Below are 19,425 nucleotides of genomic sequence, written 5' to 3'. Positions count from 1 at the left end.
ATCCAGATTTTCTAAGCATTCTCTGCTATTGTATATCTAATAGAAGTTATAGGGTAACTCTCAGTTAAAAGCTTGCCATATTTTTACTATTGTCTTTCTATTTTGTTGAGGAGAGTAACTGTATTTACTACCTATGTAAATATGTCACATGTCACTGAATTTTCTGTAATTAACTGTGACCCTGATCATTCATTCAGTTAGTAAGCAGACACTGTGGCTTATGGCTTTGGCATATTTCTCATAAAATTAGGAGGTGAGTACCTGGATGTAAAATCATACAAGAGCGCAAAGTACTTTAAAAATTATAGTGACATTAAATGACACATGATACCAACATTTTATAGACTAAAAAGTTGTGCCACTCTGCAGTATGATGCTTTTTAAATCCAGCTTTGTTTTGATGTTGTATCTCTTTAATAGCTATGTAATGTGAATGCACATCAGTGTGGGGTTCCAAATTCTATGTAGTATTATCAGCCTCTGGCTAAGTCTGCTGTATTAGTGATAAAAGCAACTTACATGCTTTTCTTTAATTTAGACACACAGGCTTAGCTACAGACACAGCTTAATGAATAGTATACTTCTCTCTTTTGGCTAGGATAGCTTCAGAGGAGAACTGTCATTTGAAAGCTGAACCTATCAGATGGTTGGGAGTATGTGGTATATGTACCTTACAAAGGACCTGTTATCTGAGAAGAGAAAGGGTTGGTTCAATCTTTCATTCTCTGATTAATTTCATTCTAGCCCTCAGAATTGGTAGTTGATTTTTGTTTTTGTTTTGTTTTTTTTGATATCTGGCTTTTAAGAACCAAGCCCATATGTGGCTTCTGTGTAGCTAGGCATTACAGAAACACAGTAACTGGACATTTATTAAGCTCTTCCATATGCTAGCACTGTGCTAAATGCTTTGTTTACATTTAATCTTCACAAAAATGTACAAGGTGGCTACTGTTATGATCCTCGTGTTGAAGATAAAGAAACAGACATAGAGGTTAAATAACTTGCTCAAGCTTACATAGCTAGTAAGTGGCAGAATCAGGATTCATAGCCAGGTTTGTCTGGGCTAGAACTCCCACTATTTTTTTTTTTTTTTTTTGAGTATAGTTGCCACAAAATGTTACATTAGTTTCAGGTATACAGTATAGAGATTTGACAATTTTATACAATATGTTATGTTGTTACTTTTACCACAAGTGTAGCTACCTTCTGTCACCATACAAGCTAATATCATTGATTGATTATATTTCTTAGGCTGTGCTTTTTTTTCCTGTGACTTATTCACTCCGTGACTGGAAGCCTTCACTCATTTGACCCACCCCTCTCCCTTCTGGCAACCATCAGTTTGTTCTCTCTTTTTTGAGGTGTGATTCTGCTTTTAGTTTGTTTATTCATATTTAAAAATTTTTTAATTTATTTTTATTTTAGAGAGAGAGTGTGAGCAGGGGAGAGGGGCAGAGGGAGAGAGAGGAGAGACTCCTAAGCAGGCTCCACACTCAGTGCAGAGCCTGATGTGGGGGTTGATTCCATGATGCTGGGATAATGACCTGAGCTGAAATCAAGAGTTTGATGCTCAATTGACTGAGCCACTTGGTGTCCCCATATATGTATATATATATATATATATATATATATATATATATATATATATATATGTAAATAACATATATGTATATATATGTTAAGATTCCACATATGAGTGGTATTTGTCTTAGTGTGACTTTTTCCACTTAGCATGATACCTTCTAGGTCTATCCATGTTTTTACAAATGGCACAATCTCCCCCTTTTTTGTGGCTGTGTAATATTCCATTTTATACATGTACCATTTCTTTTTTATCCATAACTGTTCTTTATCAATACATACTTAGGTTGCTTCCATATCTTGGCTTTTGTAAATAATGCTGCAATAAACATAGGGGTACATATATCTTTTTGAACTAATATTTTTGTATTCTTTGGGTAAATACCCAGTAGTGGAACTACCAGATTTTATAGTATTTCTATTTTCCATTTTTTGAGGAACCTCCATACTGTCTTCCACAGTGGCTGAACAAATTTACATTCCCACTAACAGTGCATGAGGGTGCCTTTTCTCTACATCCTCACCAACACTTTAGAACTCTAATTCTTCTCTTTCTTTCTTTCTTTCTTTCTTTCTTTCTTTCTTTCTTTCTTTCTTTCTTTCTTTCTCTTTCTTTCTTTCTTTCTTTCTTTCTTTCTTTCTTCCTTCCTTCCTTCCTTCCTTCCTTCCTTGCTTGCTTGCTTTCTTTCTTTCTTTCTTTCTTTCTTTCTTTCTTTCTTTCTTTCTTTCTTTCTTTCCTAATGTTTATTTAGTTTTGAGAGAACAGAGTGTGAGCAGGGGAGGGACAGAGAGAGAGGGAGACACAGAATCTGAAGGCAGCTCCAGGCTCAGCTGTCAGCACAGAGCTCGATGCGGGGCTTGAACTCACAGACCGTGAGATCACGATCTGAGCTGAAGTCAGATGCTCAACTGACTGAGCCACCCAAGCGCCCCTAGAACTCTCAGTCCTAACCATACGTTACATTGCCTCTGTGTTAAAGGATCAGGTAGAATGTCAATTTGATGTTCTAACAGCTTGTTCTAACTTGGAGCTATTATAGCAACTCTACAATTCTGTAACATCTGACTTCATTGAGCTGTTTTGAAACATTCTAATAAGCTAATTTAGCATATTTACATGTTCATTGTATTTTCACTTTTTAAAAAGAAGCATTGCCTTGTTCTTTGGCTATAGAATATGGGACTTACGGAGTTAACTGCTCTTGCTTTTCTTTAGATAATTTAACTGTGAATATGATACTTTAATTTTTTTCCTGGGTAAGAATTCTATTGAGATATTTAAAGAGGTGTGATGTAAAGTGCCTCTGAAAAAACTAACAGGAGGTATGACCTTATTCTTTATGTTCGAAGCTCCAGAATGGGGAAAGTAATGAACAAAGACTCAGTGTGGGACAGCCTGACACTCAGAGTAAGCCCAATTTTCCTTTATATTCATTCTTTCTTGTTTTTTTCATTTATTTTTTTATTTGTTTTTTGTTTATTCATTTTTGACAGAGAGAAAGAAAGTGGGAGAGTGGGTGCGTGAGCAGGGGAGGGTGAGAGAGAGGCGAGACACAGAATCCAAAGCAGGCTCCAGGCTCTGAGCTGTCAGCACCGAGCCTGACACTGGGTTGAAACCCAGGAGCCAAGCTGTGAGATTGTGACCTGAGCTGTAGTAGGATGCTTAATTGACTGAGCCCCTCAGGCGCCCCTACATTCATTCTTTATAAATGCTTGATAATTCAAGTACAAATCATTGCATTTTTGGAGTTTCCCATTTCCTTCATCCACCTATTCTGATTAAGCTCTCAAAAAATAGCAGTTAAGTTCTTAAAATGTAGTCATTGGCATTCTAATTATTTAATGAATTAGCTTATTTGAAATTAAATACCTCTTACTCGATCAGCTTTAGTTCCTTGGTGATGTTTTTAAGAGATGTGCTATTTATACCTGGAATGGAACTATAATCAGGCTATGTTAAGCATTAATCTAGTCATGATAATAAACCGAATATCTAGCAGCAGGAAGAAGGAAGGTTACTAGGATCTTGTTTTGGAGTTCATTTAATAAATCTAGATACTCTACAGATGGCATCCTCACACTCCTAAAAAAAATGAAAAAATACAACAAAATACCAGGCATTTCAACCCACACGATCTGTCTCTTCTCTCTTAAAACATCAGCACTTGATCCTATAACATCATTTAAATAATGTATTTCTTTTGCTTGTCTTGAGTCCTCCTTGAAGTGAAGGCCGAGACTTGGTCTCACAGTGCACCTTAGATGATTGTCTTTCAGAACTCCAGGGGGCAGGGACTGATCAGCAGGTAAGGAGGGCTCAGTTTAGGGGCTTGGAGTTTGTCCTGGGTGCAGTGCCCGGAGCCCATGGAAGCTTTCTTCATGTGGCAGGCCCCTTGCCAAAATCTTATGACTCAGCCTACATGCTGTCTGCCTGCACCTAGAAACTGAGAAGCGTTTTGCCCAGATTAGCCAGATGGCATAGCTCATGCCTGTCATCTGCCACCTAGTACTCTGCTCTCCAGCAAAAGCTGTTGAGAAGGGAATTTATTCCTGAAGTGACAGCATGTTTCTCAAAACATTGATGAGGTGGTGAGAATTAGCCTTCTGAGAGCTGTTTAAAAGGAAAATAGGAGACCTGGTAGAGTTGCATAGGCATGAAGAACAATCAGTGTTCCATCCACGGCACACCCTGACAGCAGGTGTACCCTTCACTGTCTTTATACAGGAGAGAGAAGTGAGGTACCTAACACTCTGGTGATTCTTAGGAGAGCTAGGTACCTGCTTTCCCCTGGATGTTTGATTTGCTAATAAAAGGAAAAGCATTCATATCAATTTGGACTTCCAAATAGATTTCAGTTGGATGATGATGATGATCACTATAATTTAAGTTCGTACTAAATGCCTTAAACTGAGACAAGCATAGTACATAAAATATTTTGTGTTTCTTTTTCTGTTAATCCATGATTGCTTAAATGGAAAATGATAAAGAGAGATTTCCTTTTAATCCCAAGTATCAGATAACCACTGTTAATATTTGGTTTATATACCTCTGGACTCTTATTTTTAAGCATATCTATGTGAAAGCATATACACACAAAAACATATATTTAAGTATGTGGGATTAATATTATTCATGTGTAAAGTAATCCATTTCACTTATATCTTGTATATCTTTTCACATCAAATACATAAAGATTTTTCTTATCCTTTTTAATATGTATAGTATCCATTATATGTATCATGATTAATTTAGCCAGTTTCATTTTTAAGTATTTTTCTAGTTTGAAGCCATTATCAAATTTTTAAAAAATATTTATATTTGAGAGAGAGAGAGAAAGAGTCCAGAGAAGGGTCAGAGAGAGAGGGAGACACAGAATCTGAAGCAGGCTCCAGGCTTTGAGCTAGCAGCACAGAGCCCAAAGTGGGGCTCAAATTCATGAACCATGAGATCATGACCTGAGCTGAAGTTGGATGTTTAACTGACTAAGCTACCCAGGTGCCCCAGTTTGAGGCCATTATAACAGTTATTCAGTAGATATTTTTGCATACTTGCTTTATTATTTTCTTAGGATAAACTTGTAGCAGCAGAATGTTGGTTTAAAGGATATTGCCAGTTCTTTTTTTTTTTTATGATTTTAGTTTTTTTTAAAGTACTCTCTACACCCAACGTGGGTTTGAACTTACAACCCTGAGATCAAGAGTCACACATTCCACTGACCCAGCCAGCCCAATGCCCCTAAAAAGACTGTTTCAACTTACACACTTGAAAGGCCTCATTTCCCCCAAACTTTTCAAACACTGGCATTTTCTTTGCTTGTCTTTAGCCATTCTCATTTTTGCAAGTCTTCTAAGGTAGATGTTGGTATGTTCCTCTTGGGGATTTAAAAACAAAAGAGCCTGAGACTTCAGCAGTAAAGTTGCCCTAAGATTGCGGAGCTCATCAGTGATGGTGCTAAGGTTTGAGCCTGTCCTTTATGGCTTCAAAACTGGTGGTTTCTCCACCTCTCTGGGCTAATAAAGTAATTTTTACCAATGGTATTGGCTTTCGGCTCATCTACATTTCATAAGCTCACTGTCCTTATCTTGCCATTGCCATGTTTTTTTATGATCTCTTAATATCACTGGACTAAGGAAACACGGTCATCTGTTGTACAAGTGACTTATACAAGTACATTTTCCCTTCTCTGCAGTCTCTAAGGCTGTCCCCTGTAGGTCTTGTCCACCATTTCAGCACATGGAAAAAAGCCATTGATATTGTTAGGTGGTAAGGTTATTGGATTCGCTCTATCCGTTTAAAAACTCATCAGTCACCTGGTCCTCATCTGGAGAAAGGCAAGGGAGAGCATTTCCCCCTCCCCTTGCTGTTTAAGAAGTTTTTCCATATAACCCCTGCTTAGCATGAAGACTTAAGTTTTCTTATCAATTAGGTTCCTCAGTGTGAGGCTGGAACTTTGGGGCCAAGTAGATCTGAGGAAAGAGGACACAGTAAGGGGAAGAAAATAAGGGAAGAGCACAGCTGAGATATAAAGAAACCCGGTCAGCAGGGGAGTGTGCTTAGTTCTCCTTCAGCTTTGTAAATGGTTTCTCTCTTTCGCCCCCCCCCCACCCCCCAGCAGAATCAGTGAAGATATCCGTTCAGGAATCAGGAACATCTCTACCTCAGGTATGGAATAAACGATCTAATTTGGTATTGTATTGTTTGCACAGTATCTGTGGAGAACACTGGCTACTTTAAAATATCTGTCCATTAAGAATGCTCGGGATGCTGAGAGAGCCATTTTCTTGAGAGCTCTCCTACAGGGGAGCTTTGGATAGAGCAACGAGAAAAATGTTGCAGTGGATTGCATTAGTGAACTTTGGAATGCAGGAAAATTCTGAAGTAGCACTTCTCAGCTGAGTGATTGCTGAATATATAAGTAAGCAGTGGCACTGAACCTTGACTGCTCTGGCTTTTTTTTTTTTTAAAGGCTGAAACCTTTTCACCATAAGGAGGCAAAAGAAGGCCTCCTTTTGTACTGGTTTGGAATGATATCACTTGTATAACCTCAGGTTACTGTGGAAACATACAATCTATCCTTTCTATCAGCTTTAAATTGTCTTTATCCTACGGGGCGAAGACATGTGTAAAGAGACTGTGATTTTCATTAAAATTAAATAAAAACCGAAACAGCTTGTCTTAAGCACGTTACCCAAGTAGAGGAAAAACATGAAATTAATGAGAAGTCAGCTGTGGTGACGTCAGGCTATATCTATTGAATGATTCAGCTGACAACAGAAAGTTTGAGGAAATCCAAAAGAAAAGATAGTTTATGGGTGGGACCTGGAGGAAGCAGAGGAATGCCCAGAGTTTTTAACAATCGCTGTTTTCCTTTCCAGTACATAAAAGAGAGATACAGGATGCAGAGCAAGCCCCTGGGAATCTGCCTGATAATAGATTGCATTGGCAATGACACAGGTAGGTGTGCATGCTGTGGACTAACTGATACCCCACAGTGAGGCCATGGCCCAGGCAGGCTGTATTCATCAGTGACCATCACTAGTTGTTATGAGAAACTACTGCCAAAATCTGTGGTTTCACATTCCAAGGGATTCTTTCTTACTCATGGCACAGCCTTGTGGGCTGGAGCCAGCTTTGTTCCATGTGGCTTCTTCATCTGAAGCCTTGGGGTTTTCCACAGGATCCTCTGTATCTGGCGGGTAGATTGAGGGAAATCAAATAGCTCTGTCCCGGTTAAGGAGATTATAGGGAATGCATTATACTGCTTTCTGGCCCTGCTGAAAACAGCTGACCAGTATCTAGTTAATGCGTTTTTAGGGATTGGGTCCTGCCTGTGCTCAGCATTCCTTAGACCATGTTATCTATGAGATATCTTATCTTGTTCTCCACCCTGCTTTCAGCATCTGCTCTTTTGTAGTCTTGGGAGCACCTTGTTTTGCATGCTTTCTATATGTTTTTACTGGTGACATATTGTACAATGTTTTCCCTATAATGTATGCCTAATGAATATGAGAGCTTGAGAGCAGCTTGGGGAGACTTCCCTTAGCCTCCCTCTCACCTCTCTTGACTTGTGGAGTCTTGAGTAATCCTTTCTGCCATCCTCCACTTTCCGGATGAAGCCAAAAGCCGCCCACAGGCTAGTGACTCCTATGTGATAAGCTGAACACACAACTGGTGACCCTGACGTGATCCCACAGTGGAGGAAGGAAATTCATAGAAGATCTCATAAGAGATTTTAGGGGCCAGTCCTGAAAGTGAGATGCATCATTTCCATCCACGTTCCATTGTTCAAACTCACTCATGTGGCCCCGCTTAACTGTCGTGGATAAGGAACTCAGTCTGGCTGCATGCCAGGAAATTGGAAAGAGATTTGGGGAGCACATAGCACTGTCTCTGGCACAGGTGTAATTGGTGAAAGGTGGTGAGCCTCAGTCTTGCTTTTTCATGCTGGGTGCTGTGGCAGAGAGGAGACTGGGGAGTCCAGAGCGGGGTTTAAAATGGAAGGCTTGCTGGCTTCAGTGTTAGCAGATGCTCCAACATTTCATATAGATCACCTATGAATGCTCTTCTGGGGAACATGAAAAATGTCACAAACCTATGTTCACTTAGAGGCAGCATGTCACTTGGTTCTGGCCCCCTGTACGTACTTTGGTTGTTGGCCTGAGTCTGTACTACTTGTGTGTTACTTGTTGTTCAATCTGAATTGATTCTCTTGCTCAATTGTTGTTGGATGTCTTATGCAAACTGAATCAATCACTGGTGATTCATCGAAGAGCATAAGAAGAATCTCATTGTGAAACAATGTATTTAGTTTACCTATTCCTTAGTTGATCATTACATTCCCACAGTTTTCCTCCTTTTCAAAATTCTTAGAATGACTTAGATCTGACTAAAATTCTTAGTCAGATCTCTCTTTTAGGCTCACTTAAAATGTTACCATGGTGAGTTTTATGGGAAGAGACTCTAAGAGAAAGTGAAATAAGCAAATATTAGGTTGGATTTCCCAGAATTTTAAGATGTGATCTCATTTTCTCATGTTCTATTTTTGGTTAGATGTGAGAAATTCTGTCTCCTCAGCTATGGATAAGTGTCCTTTCCTTTTTAGCCATTAGTACCCATATAAGAATGAGAAAATATTTTCTCAATGAGTAACTTCCTGCTTTGAAAGAGTAATCATCTTCAACTTTCTATTATAGTCAGTTTTGTTTCATTCATTGGCAGAAAGTTCCCAACTGCATGATGTATGTTTGTTGTATGAAGAGAATCATAAAGCTATGGCCTGCTATGAATCTGTGGCTAGAACCCAGTGCCTGTTTGCTTCCCTTGCTGAGTTATGGGCCTCTTGTGGGCAGGGACTGAATGTATATTTATGTTTTCCTGCATTATAGGAACATGGTCAGAGTTGGGCCCTCGAATATGACTGCATGGCTCTGCCATGTCCTAAGTTGTATCCTTGGGCGATTTTCCTAGACTCTCCATGCCTCAGTTTCTCTTCTAGAAAATGGATTAATAACAGGACCTATCTCTTGGAGAGACTGGGAGAAGTAAGTGAGTTCATACTTCTCAAGGGTTACAGCAGTGCCTGGCATCCTATAAATACATACTGAATGCTAGCTAACCTTATTTTTTCATTTTGTTTGTTTAATTTTTGTTGCACACCAATAAGCTAGACCTTGTCATGGCTTTGTACATGGAGTCTGAGCCCAGACAAATGAGAAGACAGAGAATCAGGGGTCTCACTCCTGCACTGGGCTCTGGGAGGAGTGGGGCAGGCTCCCAGAGGCTGCGGTTAACTAGAATGGAGGGGAAATACACTGGTGGGCAGACCACTCCCACCAGTTATCAGTTTGAATGGGCTCGACAGAGAAAGAGAGTCTGAGGACAAAGGTCGGGGCAAGACCATAGGAGAGGGTAAGAAGTGGCAAGACCATAGGAGAGAAAGACAGAAATCAGGATAGCATTGGAGGTGGCTCCTAGGACAGTATCTCTGGCTTGAAGCCTGTGCAAGGATTGGCCTAGGTGTGTTTGAACATTTGCTCCCTTGACTCAAGCTCTCCCTGCCTCTGGGGACAAAACAAATCACTGATCTTGAGGCTACTTATACAAGCCCCTGGTGGCCAGATGGCCAGTTGATAGTTAAGAAACAAGCCATTTTTACTCCCATTGTGTGGTGGCTTTTATCAGCCGAAGGGTCCTGAATCCATTTATATGCCAGCACTGGCAGAGACTGAGAACAGCAGGAAGGTATTAATTGACGTGAAGTGGAAGGCAGTCTCCTCTCTCACGCCCTGTCTCTAGGGCTCCAGCTCCTCATTTTCCAAGTCTCTCCTGGCACTTGCTCACTGAGGCCTCCAGGCCCACAGTCCTGCTTCGGTTGATGGTAATCCTAATTCCACGAAGCACACTTCATTTCTTCATCTCCATCCTGACAGCATGGGAGGGGTTGGTTCATCTGGAGAGGTTAGGGGGGTTTCCTCTGTCTCTTGCCTGGTTACCTTAATGATTTGGTTAACGTTGAACATTTGGGAGGAGTGCAGGAGTCTGGGAACAGACATTATTGCCAATTGAAACAAGGGCTCTGAGAGAAACTAACAGTAATATTATAAGACTAACAGGGGTGTGATGATGAGAGTGTAAAATTTATTAAAAATCTGCTCTGTGCCAGGTATTTTGCTAATTCTCACTCAATCTTCATAAATAATACTGTAAGACGGGTCTTACATTTCAAGGTGAGCAAACAGAGCACAGTAAACTGCCTGATAGAGTAACTGATAGAGCTGAGGTTTGAGAGCTGAACTCCAAAGCCTCTGATCTTAGCAACTTTGCTATAATGTGAGTTCCATGAGGGTGGGGAGCTTGTCTATCTCTTTTGCTATATGTCTGATACCTGGAACCATGCCTGGCGCATAGGAGCTCAATAAGTATTTGTTGGCTAGATGAATGAAGGAATAAGGTCTGCTAGTTTCTGTGTTTCTAAAACCATTTCTTGAATTTAGCAGACTCTTTGTCCTGTCTTCCAAAAAAAAAAAAAAAAAAAGAGTAAGACTTTTATCCAAAGAGTATGCAAGTCTTCCAAACATTTATAGGTTTGTTTTTCCTTTATCCCATAAATGTTTATCGAGCACTTACCATGTGCAAAACACCATGCTTGGCCCTGTGTGAAGCAAAAGTGGTCTGGGGTCAGATCCATATTATTTAACAAGGATAAGGTTATTTGGTGGCTTGTCATTGAGAAGAAACCTGATAGAGGTCAATAATCTCTTCTTGAAGCAGACATAGAGGTTTAAGGATTTGGGCCAATTATCTTAGGTTGGTAGAAATAAAAATTAAGTCCTTAGTGTTATATCAGCTGCCTCAGTAACCTAGCAAAGCTGGGCCTGTGCTAGGCCCTGATTCTCAGTGCCCTGATGTAGCCTTAGAATTCTGATCTTGTTAGGGATGGAGAGGTGAATGTCTCACAATGCAGACAGATGGATCGGAGCTTTGACTTAAAGCTCTAGCTGCGTTTTAGGCTCCTGAATGGAAGATGGTGTTTGCAGATTTTAAGAGGACGGGTTTATTCCTCTGTCTTCTCCTTTGCTCTCTCTGAAAATCCTTGTAAATCTTGTGTAAGTAAACTTACTCTTCAAACAGAGCAACAGGAGTCATGAAAGCCAGAAGTTAATAGTGGAAACACTTTGTAGGTAGTGTTGACTTAAGCTTGGCTGTCTTTGGAGTTGCCTGGCCCCGTTGACCCCTTTGCCCTCAATGGAATGGGCAGGAACTCAGATCAGTAGCATTTTCCTGTACTAACACATGTAGGAACGTTTCAGCAAGGGGAATTGGAGTAGCCACTGTGTCCTCTGCTTCTGAGCTGTGAAGGCAAGTTGTGGAGTGGCCACCACATGCCGCCTGCCAGCTTGAGTGCCAAGGAAGTGGAGCTTCCCCTCCTTGCTCTCTTGAGATTAATATATTACGAAAGATAGCTTCCTCCTAGAGGCAAAAGACCAGGAAGTCTGTGGTGGCATCCTTTTTTCTTCTGGGCATTCTTATCCTCTGAGACTAAGCAGCCCTTCATTCGGAAACTTAGCATCACAAATAAAATTCCCCTTTAAATCAGACAGATACAAATCTGAGATATAAATAGGAATTATAGGTCGGAAGTCCCTTATTGGAGACCTTTGTATTTCAGGATTTGGAAGTTCCAAGAGTTTAGAAAGATGACAGGGTACAGACACTGTAATTCATAGAAGTTTCCAGTGGCATCATAATTGAACATATTAATATTTTTACAGCGAAATGAATGGATATTCACACTAAGTGGAATAAAGACTATCAATAGCCTCTCCTCAGTTCAGGAAAGGTTTTGCTGCAAAATGGATCAGAAGAAAGAAAGAACTAAGGTTTTCAGAGCGTTTGGGGCTTTGGCACTGTGAATAAGCAGTTGCAAATACCTTAAAGAGTAGAGTACTTTGAGGCTGCCAGAGGTACCACAGAAGCCTCGTTAACATGCACTAGACAGGCTTGTTATTGATATTATTTTCTGCCAAGAAAAGCTAGCCCAGAAGGAATTACTAGTAGTCATTTGTACTTAAAGAAGACATTAAAAAAATTTTTTTTTCTGTTTTTTAAATTTATTTTTGAGAGACAGAGAGAGACAGCACAAGCAGGGGAGGGTCAGAGAGAGAGGGAGACACAGAATCTGAAACAGGCTCCAGGCTCTGAGCATCTGTCAGCACAGAGCCTGATGTAGGGTTTGAACCCACGAACCATGAGATCATGACCTGAGCCGAAGCCAGATGCGCAACCGACTGAGCCACCCAGGCGCCCCTTAAAAAGAAGACATTTAACAAGTAATTTTGAGTGAATATAATTTGTCCAGTGAAACTCCTTGATTGGTCTATGAAAACAAATGAAAAGTCAGATTTATCCGAGACCTCCTCCACCACTCACTTCCTCACTCACTCACTCACTCATTCTGTCTTTGTTCATCATCCTCCCCTACCTGGGGGACCTCCCATTTCACTTGTTCTTTCAACTTAAATCGTACCTTCACCACAATCTCATCTCCAGGTGTCTCAGACTGCACTGATGGTCCCTTCTCTGACGGTGTGTTTTACCTAAAATCCCTCTGTACCATGTGACATGTGAACCATTGTTTTGCACATATTTATTAGCTTTGCTTCCCCAACTAGATTATAGGCTTCTTGAAAGACAGGTGCTTCATCTGTATTTCACAATGTGTTTCTGCCACATAGGAAGAGGAACTGTGTAAAACATGAGTTTTGGTGTCAAGAGAATTTGAGAAATGGTGAATAATTTGTTCCTCCCTTGGGGATTTGCATATTGGCCTTAAAGACTCTGAGTAGTCCTCTCATAAAGAAACTTAATTTAGGTCTTAACCAACGTTGCATTTCACATTTATATTTGCTCTCAGAACTCCCCTTCTCACTAAGAATAGCCTGCCCAACTTGTGTTCCATTAGTGTGCTTTGTTGTAATTAGAACTGGGCCTATTCGGGGTGCTCCCTATGTAATGGTAAATAGGCTGATGAAGGAAGGGCTCCCTCCCTCTTAGTTCCATACGTTTATTCCATACATTTATTTAATGGGCTTCTTTTCGTAGTTTGTGTCTAGATTAATGTGAACTCATTTTATTTTATATATTTTTAAGATTTTATCTTATTTTATTGTATTTTTTAAAGACTTTATTTTTAAATAATCTATACACCCCAGATGGGGCTTAAATTCATGGCCTGAGATTGAGTCACATGTGCTACCAACTGAGGCAGCCAGGCACCCCAATGTGAACTCATTTTTGATGAAAACAAATTCTAAATAAATGGGGTCATGACTCTCTACTGTTTTTCGTTTTTTTTGAATTTGATCTCAACAGCCCCCAAACCTGAGTGGTGCTGCCCCCTAGCCCTTGTCCGCTCACCATTTCGGGGAGTCGATTTCTCAAGAACAGTGGAAGTGTTACAAATATAGGGCTGGGTCAGGACTGGGGTTTCCAGGGTGGGAGGAAGGAGAAGTAGGACTTCTGCAGGCACTAAGATTTTATTTCCCAAACTCATCGCCCAAGTTTTCCTTCCTCTATCTGACGGATGTGACAAGGCAGCTACTGTGAAAAATGGGACTAAGTACAGGGAGGAACCAGGACTTAAACTCAGACCTTGTGATTCCAAGACTGGTTCCTCTTTCACTGTTCCCTTCAGCTGCCTGCTCACTCCTTTGTGACCGCCACTGCTCTAGCCGGAGCCTACAGGGCGCTCAGAAAAAGGAAAGAGATCTAAGGCTTGGGACAGCCCTTGCTCTGTCCCTGACCCCTGCACACCAGCATGGAAAAAGAGACTATGGCTTTCTTTCAAGGACTTTGATAAGGGAGGATATCTTTCCAGGGAAGGGCGGGTGTTGAGGGAAGTGAGTCAGTCTAAGTAAACGAGAGTCTGGTGTTTCCCTTCTGCCCCCTGGAGGAAAGAAAACATGACGTGTGAGTCCTCAAAAGAAGACTGGAATACAACAGTAGTGATGGAACTGGGTTCCTAGTCTGGATTCTCTCATTGTTCAGTCTTGTGTTCCAACCTGAGCACAGTACTGGGTATGGAAACTTGCCTACATCTGCTGAGGTGAAGGCCAGCAGTGCTGGTGGACTTTTTCTACCACACTGAGTTTCTGTAGGGACGAGTGAGCTATTTCATACGTTATCAGCAACCTGTGTATCATGTCCTTCATTTCCCTCATAATATTTATTTATCATAGGGCTTTAAGGAGATTAGCACCCCCTTATATATCTCCATTATTATGTGACATATAGTTTTGTTTTGTTTTTTACCCTTAGCTGTGGGCCAGACATAAAAGTACATAGCCTAACTATACCTTTCATTCATGAGTATTATGATTCCCTTCTCCTGACTTACCTGGTGAATTAGTTATCAGATAATGTCTGCAAATAACTTCAAAATTTCGTGGCTTAAAACAACAATATTAATTTATTTATATCTCTCACCATTTCTGTGGAGCAGGAGTTTAGGAGTAGCTTAGCTGGGCTGTTCTGGCTCAGAGTCTCTTGGGGGCCTCCCAAAGCTTGACTTGGATTGAGGATCCTCTCAGGCGGCACCCTCATGTGGCTGGGAAGTTGGTACAGCCTTTATTTCTTCATCTTCTCCACATAACTGCTTCATCTTCTCCACATGAAAGGGTAGTTGGTCTCCCCCAGAGTGAGCTGTTCAAAAGACAGAAAGAGCCAGGTAGAGGTTGTACCCTTTTTATAAAAAATTAGTGTCTTTTTATTATTTATTTATTTATTTTAATAGTTTATTGTCAAATTGGTTTCCATACAACCCCCAGTGCTCTTCCCCACAAGTGCCCTCCTCATCACCACCACCTCTTTCCCCCTCCCCCTCCCCCTTCAACCCTTGGTTTGTTTTCAGTATTCAATAGTCTCAGGTTTTGCGTCCCTCTCTCTTCCCAACTCTCTTTCCCCCTTCCCCTCCCCCTGGTCCTCCATTAGGTTTCTCCTGTTCTCCTGTTAGACCTATGAGTGCAAACATATGGGATCTGTCCTTCTCTGCCTGACTTATTTCGCTTAGCGTGACACCCTCGAGGTCCATCCACTTTCCTACAAATGGCCATATGTCGTTCCCTCTCATTGCCATGTAGTACTCCATCGTGTATATATACCACATCTTCTTGATCCATTCGTCAGGTGACGGACATTTAGGCTCTTTCTATGATTTGGCTATTGTTGACAGTGCTGCTGTGAACATTGGGGTACATGTGCCCCTGTGTGTTGTATCCTTTTTACGATCTAGGTTTGGAAGTCCTAGTATACCTTCTGCCATGTTCATTAGAAATAAGTTACCAAGTGTGCCCCACCTTCAAGGAGAGGGGATTACATTCTTTTTAAGGAAGGAGTATCAAATAGTTTGTGGACACATTTAAAACTGCCATTTCTGGTAGATGTGGGGCCACAGGTAAACCCAGCTCTCCTGAGTGGAAAGTTCTACCAGACCCAGTGGGAACGTATCCAGGTACTTCTCACAGGCTGGGTGAATTAAACTCAGAGCACCCACGCCAGCTCTTATTTGTCTGGTGGGTGGTTATTCCAGCTTCTTGTTTACCCAAGGCTGCGTTTCTTTTCCTACCCTTCTCTCCCTGTTTCCTGCTGAGAAGCCAGAAGAGAAATTGTTATAGCTACTTTCATTTTTATAGTTTATTAGTGTTGGTAAACTTTGCAGGGCAAGAAAGTTGAAACTATTGGTTGAAGCTGTGAGTCTCTGAATTTTTTGTGACTATTCAGACTTCATATTGTTCCCATTTAATATAGAGAGTTGAGACTTTGTGGCAAACAGTTATGTGGTAATTTCAGGGGAATGGCTTACACCCCCTTTCTGTGATGCCTATACTGGTCTGAGATGGGGCCTTTTTGTTCCTTGGCAGAAATTTTATCTGTTCTAGTTACTGTAATTTTGTTTGGTTTGGGGTGAATGCAGTGGTAGACTTCTGGAAGACCACACCCCAGGGGACGAAGAGAGGTGGGTACATAGTCATGAGACATGGAAAGAAATCCAGAAATTTGGTTAAGAGTAAGGGTGACTGTCTGAATTGGGAGATGCCTGTTTAGCTTAGGGCAGAACCGTTTTTCTGCTCTGCAGATGAACTAAAAAGTGGAGGCATCCTTCAGACAAGGAACAGAAACTTAATGGGTGGCTCAAAAGGATGTGGCATTTTTTAATGAGGAAGAGAAAGATGTCTTTCTTTGCTGTTAGAAAGATATAATAAATAAGGAGACTGTATTTATTTCTCTGATAAGGGCAAACTAAACAGATGGGGAAAAAATAGACTGGGGAAGATTTCGATGGTTCCAAGGCTATAGAAACTTCAAAAAGATGGATAAAATATATATTTTTTAAAGGGAATAGCAACTAATTTCTATTGTGCCCCAGGAGCTTTGTTTGTATTATCTCATTTAATCCTCATAGCAGGCTCACAGGGTGGGTGTCATCACTTCCATTTAAAGCTAAGGAGACCCACTTGTTTAAGGTCAGCTGCCCATCGGTGTGGTAAGGTCAGTGTTAGAAGGCAGGCTGGTCTGGCATAAAGCCTGACACTGCTTCTGCAGGCGAACTCAGCAGAATTCCTGGAAACTGGGAGAAGGATCTTTGAAGGCACTGCAGGGAATCTTGGCTCAGGGAGCCCACTGCTCAGTTGGAGGTTACACTGGGAAGCAGGTCTAAGAGGAACTGGGGAGTCTGGAAATGGTCACACCTTAGATGCAGCTATGGGCCTCTGTATCAGCCCACAGCCCATGGGGAGGAGGGAACTCGTGACCCGTGCTGTCCTTTTTGCAGCCATTTGGATCTAGATTTGGATCTGTGCTCTGCAAATGCATTCTTTCCTATATACTTGTGTGTTAATTTAAGAAGGAACCTTTTGAAAAATCCCCAGCATTGTTTTGAAGAGAAGAAGCTTTGTTCCCCCCTTGGTTGCATCAGATTAGAAGTGGGATCAGTCTGTGCCTGTGGTCAGATGTGGTAGTAACTTCAGGCAGGGAATGTGGTATAATAAGGGACAGATCATAAGTGAGATTTGGGGACATGAATGTCACATTGTTTCAGGATCATTTTCTCCTATCTCATACTCAGGTCCTTCACAACCTCAAAGTATGGCATAGGAGCAGAAATGGATAAGTGGTGGAGATCAAACTGTTCTTAGGACTGCTACCAAGTACCTCCTAAACTTTGCTAACCCTAGTATTGTTTTCCATGTGTGTTTATTTTATCCAGAGTTTCTTCGGGACACTTTTACTTCCTTGGGCTATAAAGTCCAGTCTTTTTTGTACCTGAATGTGGACAGTATGATCCAGATTGCTCGCCGAGTTGCCTGCATGCCCCAACACCAAGACTACGACAGCTTTGTGTGTGTCCTGGTGAGCCGAGGTGGCTCCCACAGCATATTTGGTGTGCATCAGAGACAGCCAGGGTGCCCTTTGGATCAGATCTGGAGGATGTTCACGGGAGATGTGTGCCCCTCTCTCTTAGGGAAGCCAAAGCTCTTTTTTATTCAGAACTATGTGGAGTCAGAGGGCCAGCTGGACAGCAGCAGCTTACTGGAGGTGGATGGGCCAGCAGTGAACAATGTGGAGTCCAAGGCCAGGCAGCCTGAGCCCTGCACCATCCACCAAGAAGCTGACTTCCTCTGGAGCATGTGCATGGCGAACGTGTCCCTGTTGGAACGGTCCTCCAGCTCACGGTCGTTGTATCTGCGGTATCTTTCCCAGAAACTGGGGCAAGGAAGGTGAGCCACCCAGGCTGTGGCCCATGCCCAGACTACTTGTTTGTTCTCTTGCTGCCAAGATGGAGACATGGAGATTACCAGTGTGCCATATTTTATGTCCTTCTCCTCAGGGGAGAAAAAGATTTTTCATTCCTTGTTGGGGTTGCCTTAGGAAGGATGCACATTTTATGAAGCTTTGTGCATCAGGAGGTCACTTGTTAGTCAGCTTGGATATTGCTCTTCAAAACAAAGAAATTTTTAATTGTTTTTTTTTAAATTACAAAGGCAATACATACTCCTTATTGAAAAAAACCCCATGAAATAAAAATGCTGAAAGCAGAACATAACAAAGAGTTATAATCCTACTTATTAGAATCAATCTCTGTTAGCCAAGTCTTGGTGTATTGCCTTCTAGATCTTTTTTCGATACCCACACAATCATACATAAATATGTTTTTTAAACCAAAATGGAATCTGCTATTACTTTGTAACCTGCTGGCACTTGGTGTAACAGTATATCACATACAGTTTTACATGTCACTAGTCACATTTCTAAGCGTCATTTTAAACTTAAAAAAATGTTTGTTTTTGAGAGAGAGAGAGAGAGAGTGTGTGAGCAGAGGAGGGACAGAGACATGGGACGCAAAATCTAAAAAATGGCTCCGGGCTCTGAGCTGTCAGGACAGAGCCTGTCCCGGGACTCAAACTCACTAACCATGAGATCATGACCTGAGCCAAAGTCAGACACATAACTGACTGAGTCACCCAGTTGCCTCTCTAAACATCATTTTATTGTCTGTGGGACCGTCCACAATATGGATCTGGCATAAGTTACTTGACCAGTTTTCCGTCGTTGGAAGGTGTTTTGCTTTCATAAAAGGAAAGTGTTCAAAATCTTTGTAGCTAAGTATTTGTGCTTATCTTGACTGTTTTCTTGAGGAAAATACCAGGAGAAGAATGAGTGTCCAACAACATGCATTTTTAAAGGCTTGGATGCATTTTTATCAGATTGTCCCCTCAGACAGTTATACCTGCTTTGCACGAGAGCGCCCGTGTCCCCGAACTCCGCCCGACACGAAATGTTTTTTTATTTCCCTGTTTTGACAGTTTGATAAGTGAAAAATGGTACCTGACTCCTCAGGTTTGCAAGTCTTCATTATACAGACGTTTCTGATGTTTACTGGCAAGAATACTTTCCTAAGAGAAACTTTGGTGACCTGGCTTTCATTTAAGCTGAATGCAGCCACACTGTGCTTCCATGGAAGATTAACAGTCCTTTCTCAGCTGCTCCCTCCTTCCAGTTTAGAACGATGTTTCTGAGCCATGCGTGAAATGCATTCTGTTGTATCTCTGGGGAACCCAGGAACACGTCTCATCACCTGTGACTCCCCAGCCCCGTCAGTAGTGCCTCAGCAGCAAGCAGTGGGCTGCAGTAGGGATGACTCAGCCTTCCAAGGTAGACACTTCATGGGCCAGCAGTATTCATGGTCTTTTACATCTGTCCTGCATTTGCATAGGTGATCCAGCGGGGTTAGCATCTGCCTGGAGTGTCCCCAGAATAGGTTTCATTTGCCTCTTGGGTGAGGGTCA

The 19,425-nt window shown here is 41.5% G+C and overlaps 1 protein-coding gene across 14 annotated transcripts in view; it reads left to right on the top strand.

Moving 5' to 3' along the window:
- CFLAR (CASP8 and FADD like apoptosis regulator) overlaps positions 1 to 19,425 on the top strand; it is a 53,525-nt gene that overhangs the window by 22,538 nt on the left and 11,562 nt on the right. For 10 of the 14 annotated variants that reach the window (XR_003906531.1, XR_003906532.1, XR_003906530.1 and 7 more), the window contains 4 exons: positions 2,932 to 2,989; positions 6,195 to 6,244; positions 6,958 to 7,036; positions 17,346 to 17,856. Coding sequence is in view for 11 of the 14 variants with exons in the window: in XM_029934088.1 (XP_029789948.1) it covers positions 2,932 to 2,989; positions 6,195 to 6,244; positions 6,958 to 7,036; positions 17,346 to 17,856 (698 nt within the window). In the remaining 3 variants the exon portion in view is untranslated. Of the gene's footprint in view, positions 1 to 682; positions 705 to 2,931; positions 2,990 to 6,194; positions 6,245 to 6,957; positions 7,037 to 17,345; positions 17,857 to 19,425 lie in introns of those variants that run through there. The other 4 variants (XM_029934098.1, XM_029934094.1, XM_029934095.1 and 1 more) reach the window with 4 other exon arrangements.

The sequence above is a fragment of the Suricata suricatta genome, chromosome 3 (assembly GCF_006229205.1).
Source record: "Suricata suricatta isolate VVHF042 chromosome 3, meerkat_22Aug2017_6uvM2_HiC, whole genome shotgun sequence".
Taxonomy (NCBI): Eukaryota; Metazoa; Chordata; class Mammalia; order Carnivora; family Herpestidae; genus Suricata; species Suricata suricatta.
The sequence above is the reverse complement of the archived record's forward strand: the minus strand, read 5'-3'. Positions and strand labels throughout refer to the sequence as shown.